Source organism: Meles meles, chromosome 16 (genome assembly GCF_922984935.1).
Source record: "Meles meles chromosome 16, mMelMel3.1 paternal haplotype, whole genome shotgun sequence".
Taxonomy (NCBI): Eukaryota; Metazoa; Chordata; class Mammalia; order Carnivora; family Mustelidae; genus Meles; species Meles meles.
The window spans coordinates 59,745,850-59,751,921 of NC_060081.1; the positions used below are offsets into that span (position 1 = coordinate 59,745,850).

The 6,072-nt window shown below is 53.8% G+C and overlaps 1 protein-coding gene across 1 annotated transcript in view; it reads right to left on the reverse strand.

Annotated features, from left to right (window-relative positions):
* Positions 1–4,875, reverse strand: part of LOC123926631 (fer-1-like protein 4) — a 32,555-nt gene extending 27,680 nt beyond the window's left edge. Inside the window, exons 1-11 of the mRNA XM_045980575.1 lie at positions 4,816–4,875; positions 3,993–4,081; positions 3,779–3,878; positions 2,428–2,519; positions 2,191–2,232; positions 1,739–1,894; positions 1,161–1,221; positions 911–1,042; positions 596–658; positions 431–500; positions 33–192 (exon numbers count right to left, since the gene is read on the reverse strand). Of these exons, the coding sequence (XP_045836531.1) occupies positions 33–192; positions 431–500; positions 596–658; positions 911–1,042; positions 1,161–1,221; positions 1,739–1,894; positions 2,191–2,232; positions 2,428–2,519; positions 3,779–3,878; positions 3,993–4,081; positions 4,816–4,875 (1,025 nt within the window). The remainder of the gene's footprint in view (positions 1–32; positions 193–430; positions 501–595; positions 659–910; positions 1,043–1,160; positions 1,222–1,738; positions 1,895–2,190; positions 2,233–2,427; positions 2,520–3,778; positions 3,879–3,992; positions 4,082–4,815) is intronic.
* Positions 4,876–6,072: the final 1,197 nt, after the last annotated feature.

A 6,072-nucleotide genomic window follows, 5' to 3' on the forward strand; every position in this document is an offset into this window, starting at 1 on the left:
CCCCACCCCCACCCGCCCTCTCCCCTGCTCACTTCTCGATGTCCGAACTGTGCCCCGGGCCCGGGGCTGGCAACGGAGGGGGCAGGTCCCCGCGCGCCCTCACGGACAAAGTGACCTTGACGAAGCCTTTGGTCCCGGCGCGGGTGTCGCGGGGATCGTGAAGCGGAGCCCATTTCTGGTAGAAGTGGCCATCTGGGGGCGGAGGGGCGAGCCACAGTTCAGGGGACACTCGCAGACTGCACGGGGCGGTCGTGGGGCTGCGCTGACCGGGGTTCGTGTCCGACTCGGTAGGAAGGAGGAGCGGGAGTGCCTGGAGGTCAGCCTTCTGAAAAGGCTTCTGTCTCCGAAGTTAGTATATAGGGATCAGTGCCCAACGGGTCAATTTCCCCTGTCGGTGCAGATGAGTCTAAAGGAGGGGAGGGTTCGGTACCTGGCTGGTCGAAGATAATGCCCAAATCCATCCTGAAGGTGCCTATCCGGGAGGCCATAAAGGGGAGGGTCTGCGAATGGAAAGCCTGGGGGAAGGTGGGGTTAGTTCTGGAACTTCGGCATCCCCCTTTCTCTGGAAGATACCTCTCATCCCTAGCCGCCTCACCGTGATCTCCAGCAGCAAGTCTTGGAGGTGAAGCCGGGTCTCATGAAATTTGAACAAGAAGTACTAGGTTGAAGTGGGGTAACAAGAGAGGTGAGAAAAAGTATATGTGAAGGGCTCATGCCCCCTGGCCCCTGCCTCTTGCAAAGAGAACGCCCTCCTCCCTGTCCTGGTGCCTCTTGGCACCCACTCCCTCATAGAGCCCCTCTTCACCAAAGGCACTGACTCCATTCCACTTAGCCCACGCCCCCTCCACCTCCACCCACCAGGTAAATCCTGGGTCCTTCTCAGGCCCCACCCTTCCTTGGTTGCACACACCTCGTTGTAGAAGGGGCAATTAGTCCCGCGTTGGGTGGCGGTCACTCGGTGCTGCTCCCCGATTCGCACAGCCACATAGGGGTTAATGTTGACTCCTACCAGCTTCTGGGCCTCGAGCACTGTGACCCCCACCTGAAGGGGGCAGAAGCAAGAGAGAAGGAAGCCATCCCTGCCAAAGGAGGGGGAAAACCTCCAGCGTGCAGAGTGGGTGGTATTCACCAAGGGTTGGGGCCTAGAGGGAGAGCAGTACCTGGAAGTCCCCAGCTCCACACGCCTGGAAGGGATCTCCTCGAGCCAGACCCCGAGTGCGGCTGCGGGAAGGACAGGCTCAGCTCTCACTTCGCTTCCTCTCCTGGACCACCTACACTCTTGCTCAGTGCTAGGGGTAAGACCTCCTCTCCCTCTGAACTTCTGGATTCTGAGTGCTTCCAGTCTGTCTGGCATCCATCTCAACCATATACCCTGAATTTGACTCATTCCTGGAGCCCTGAAACCATTCATTCATTATTTCGACAGAGATTTGTTCAATACCCACTATGCACCAACACTATTCTAGGCCCTGGGACCCTGCAGTGAACAAAAGAGACAAAACTCCTTACCCTCATCAAATTTCATCCCCTAAGTGGACTCCAGCATCTCCACGCGTGCCAGCGTAACCGTGTGCGTGAGTGGGGCAGGGTGTATGTCTAGGAGCAGGCGACGCTTGACCCCAGGATATCCACTCCTCGCCCATACCTTGGGATTGTGTGATTGTGAGCGTGGAGGAGCATGGGCCTACATGTGTGAGCTGGTAGGTGTGGGAGCAGGTGTGCAGTGGGTACAAGTTACCTCTTGAGGTGGCTGAACACAACCCCCGAAAGCTCCACATCAGGTTCATCCTCCAGCTCCAGCTCCAGCTCGTCTTCATCATCCTGCTGACCTAGGCCTCGAGCTAGCCTGTGGCCCAATGCCACGGCTCGCCGCTCCAGCTGGGCCTCCCGGGGCCTGATAAGAAAGGCCTTCAAGGAACGTGTCTGGACCTGTCACCCATCTCTGGGCACCCCTTGACTTCCCTGACCCTAGGACTGACTTCTGACCATTAGACTGACCCCACTATTTCCAGAACTGACCCCTAACCAGGGACCCCTAATTCCAGAATTGACTCCTGATTCCAGGACTGACTTCTCACCCTAGAATTACTTAAATACTGACACACACCACCACCCCCGCCCCAGACCCTGGGCACTGACTCCTAGTCCCAAGACTGACTTGGTGATCCCAGATCAGCTCCATATACTTACTCCAGCTCCTGGAAGCCCACATTGGGGATGATCAGTTCTGAGCTGGAAGGAGGATAAGTGAAAGGAGTGAGGGACTGTGAGGGACTACAGAGCTACAGGCTGGGCAGCACGGGTCCAAGGGCCACCACGTCCAGCAGATCCAGAAAACAGTTGGGTCCCACTTCTCCCTTCCAAGACCTGGCTGGGGGGGAACAATCTGGCCTTGCTTAGATGGCAGGAGATGAGGTGCAGGGGTACCTGTCCTGGATGGATGCCCCAAAATCTTCCTCTGCCCAGGCTCCAGTTGCCCCCTCTGGGGGCTGATATTTCAGGTCAAGCTCCACCTGGATCTGAAACCAGACACACAGTGTGCCCCAGTGCCCCTCAAACTGCCTGGGGCTAAGAGAAGTCCAAAGACAATTCCTTTTTTTTTCCACCTGTACCCAGAGACCCTCCTGGCATGCTTCTGTGATGACTTTGTAGTTTCTCTCTGATCATTAATAATATTGACAACTTATTAAGAACTTAGCATGTGCAAGTTAACTTTTTCTTGAAGAGACCAAAAACGACTCCAGAATTCTCTCTTTGTTCTTGGAAATTCATGACTGTGGCCTTCCCAGCTCTGCATGATCTGGCCCCTGCCAGCCTTTCCAGCCCTGTCCCATAGGAGGTCTGCTCCTGCCCTGCACCCCCCTTATGCTCTCTCAGAGCACTGGGATTTTCCATCTGCCCATTTTTCTGCCTGGAGCATTCTCCCTTCCCACTTAGTTAACGCCTATCATCCTTCCATTCCAAGTTCAAACACTACTTCCTCGGGAAACTTAGCTGACCCCCAAGTACACTATACCCTCAAATCCTTATCTGGTTGTGCTCACCACTCAATCCTCATTGCCTGGCACAGCTTATAATCAGAACTCAACAAACAACAGACTGACTGAAAAGTTCAACATTTCCTATGACTCCACATAATGTAAATGAGGAAACAGCTTAGTGAAGCTAAATAACTTGTCCAAGTTCTCAGCTGGGAAATGGTGGATTTGAGATTTGAACCCAGGTCCATGCCTCCCAGGTTATATGACCCTCCATGAAACACCAGGAAAACCCAGCCAGGTTCATCTTTGCCTCCCAGAAGAACTGAGTCTGGTCCTGGGCCAAGGAGCAGAACAGAGCTCCTTTTCTTCCCCCATTGCCATACCCCTGGTCCTCAGTGCTGAGCCTGGCTCTTAGCCCATGTAGGGGCTAACCCATTTAGGGGCCACAGTGAAAGGTGCAGTGGCTGGGGGATCTTGTTATCACTCTTGTCTGGATCCGGGTTTTCCCCTCTGAAAAATGGAACTCTCTGGGGTGCCTGGGTGGCTCAGTGGGTTAAGCCTCTGCCTTTGGCTCAGGTCATGATCTCAGGGACCTGGGATGAAGTCCTGCATCAGGCTCTCCGCTCAGCAGGGAGCCTGCTCCCCCTCTCTCTCTGCCTGCCTGCCTCCCTGCCTACTTGAGATCTCTGTCTGTCAAATAAATAAATAAATAAATAAATAAATAAGAAAAATGGAATTCTCTATCTAGAGGGACTCTCAGGCTTGGGGACAGCAGGCTGAGGACTGGTAAGACTCACGGGGGTCACTCGCAGATTCTCATCCACTAGGGCCTCCTGTAGCACCAAATGCCCAGTACTCTGTAGCTGCTGCAGGGAGATCACCAGGGTCCCGAGAGACCTGTGGGTATGGCAGGGAGCAGAAGAATGACCCACAAGGATAGCCCCACACCACGTCTGGCCCCATACCACGTCCAGCCCCACCTGCATCCTTGGCTCCCCCAGGCCTACTCACCTGGGGCTGAACACACGGCTGCAGTTAACCACCTGCACAGACAGGCACTCCCCAACCAGCGGAGCCCCATAGTGTGGCCAACGGAACAGCTGAGGATAGGAGGAGTCTTGTGATACACGACGCTGGGCTGACCCTGACCACCAGTCCAGAACCTATCCTAACCCTAAAACAGGATCCAACCCTCCAAACTTGGAGCTAACTCTCTGACTAATTTATCCTAAACCTGGAACCAAACCCTCCTCCCCCAACACAGGGTTAACTCTAAACTAGGGCTGATCGGAGGGTAACTAGCAGTCAAGAACTAATCCCCCCTGTCTTGATTCTGACTGGGTCTGGCTTCTCAAGTCTGAGACTGATCCCACTTCCTGAGAATACAGCTCCCAAAACCCAGGAATATGCTCCCCAGCTCATGTAAAGAGGGACTTAGATGGTGCACAGATCAGCTTCTCCCTCTCCAGGACCCAACTCCAGGACCCACCTCACTGATATCTGCTTCTTGACCACAGCGAATTCTCCTTGTTTTTTGGGTGAAGCCTGCTCAGAATTGAAATAGTCATTTATCAGCCCTTCCCCACAAAGAAATCACACACACACACACACACACGCCCAGACCAGGGTCCAGTCCCCCTGGGTTCACCCTTAAAGAAAGGTAGAAGATGGACAGGGAAAGAGGCAGAGAACTGGGCTTGGGGAGGAAGGAGACAGGCTGGAGAGATGCCTATGCACTGGATTGGGGGCCTAGGGAATGGAGAAATGGGAGCCCCCCAGTTACAAAATCCTTAGAACACCCTTACAAAGCCTCACCCCGAAAGCTGAGCCTCACTTGTCGGTCATGGGTGCCCGGCAGCCCTGTCAGTCGCCGCACACACACAGTCAGAGCCATTGTCCCAGGGCGACTGGCTCTCCCTCTGCCCGCCTGCCCTCCTGCCCACCTGCCCGCTCACCCCGTTTGCCTCTGACTCAACTGGACTCACCCAGCAGGTTCAGCAATCCCTACCCTTTAGTCAAACACACAGGCAGGCCTGGGGGTCATGGGTGGAGAGGGAGCCAAAGGACTGAGAAAAGGGGGTAAGTTCCCTGTGGTCAGCTCAGGCCTCCCTGCCTTCACCAGCTTTACCTCCATCCTGCATGAGTTCTTGGGAAGTGGGAGCTGGGATAAGGTGGAGATGGAGTCAAGGGGAGAGACAGGACCCTACTCTGTCCCCACTAGCCAATGAGGTCTCAGGGCACAGGTCTCATGATGCTCCTTATTTATCTCTCTGTCCTCAGTGCCCCACTGAGGGTCTAGTACATGGTAGACCCTCAAAAAAACTAAGTTTGGATGGATTAATAAATGAATCCCCTAGCCCGCAGCATTAGTGCTGCGGGTGCTCAACACATTGGAATTAATGAGTGGTTGAACGTATGTCCCTGTTGCTCACTTGTGAGCAAGTGTTCAGAACACTTCTTACCCAGAAGCCAGAGGTCTTTACCTGGGGAACTTGAGGTCTTACTAATGGGACCATAGAGAAGCTCCAGGGGATCTGAAAGTTCTTGAAATTGTCTATAAGATATTGAACAATTGTGCATTTTCCTGGACATAGAGCTCCTCACTTAGGTTAGTAACCCTTAAATAGATATGCAGTACTTTTACTGAACGAAGGAATGAATGTATATGGTAGCCTGCACCCAGGTGTGAATGTAACTGGGTGTGGAGGGCCTATCCTGGCTATCCATTTCACCATTCTGTTTAAAGACACCTGCTATAGGTAAGACTTGCGCTATGCAGCCACGTTGGGGAAGGGTGTAGCCACAGAGGGACCCAGACACATTCTCTATCTTCCAGTAGCTTAGTAGCATCACAGATTCCAACACCAAACAAAGTGACTGCAATGCCCATCAGAGCAGGAAAGGGTCAGGACTCAGGACTCAGGACTCAGGAACTCAAGAGGAGGGTGGCCAGAGGCGCTTACCCTGAGAAGACAGTGTTTAAGATGGCCTTTTGAAGGAGCACCTGCCTGCCTCAGTCCGTAGAGCATGTGATTCTTGACTTCAAGGTCATGAGTTCAAGGTCCACACTGGGCACGGAGCCTACCTAAAA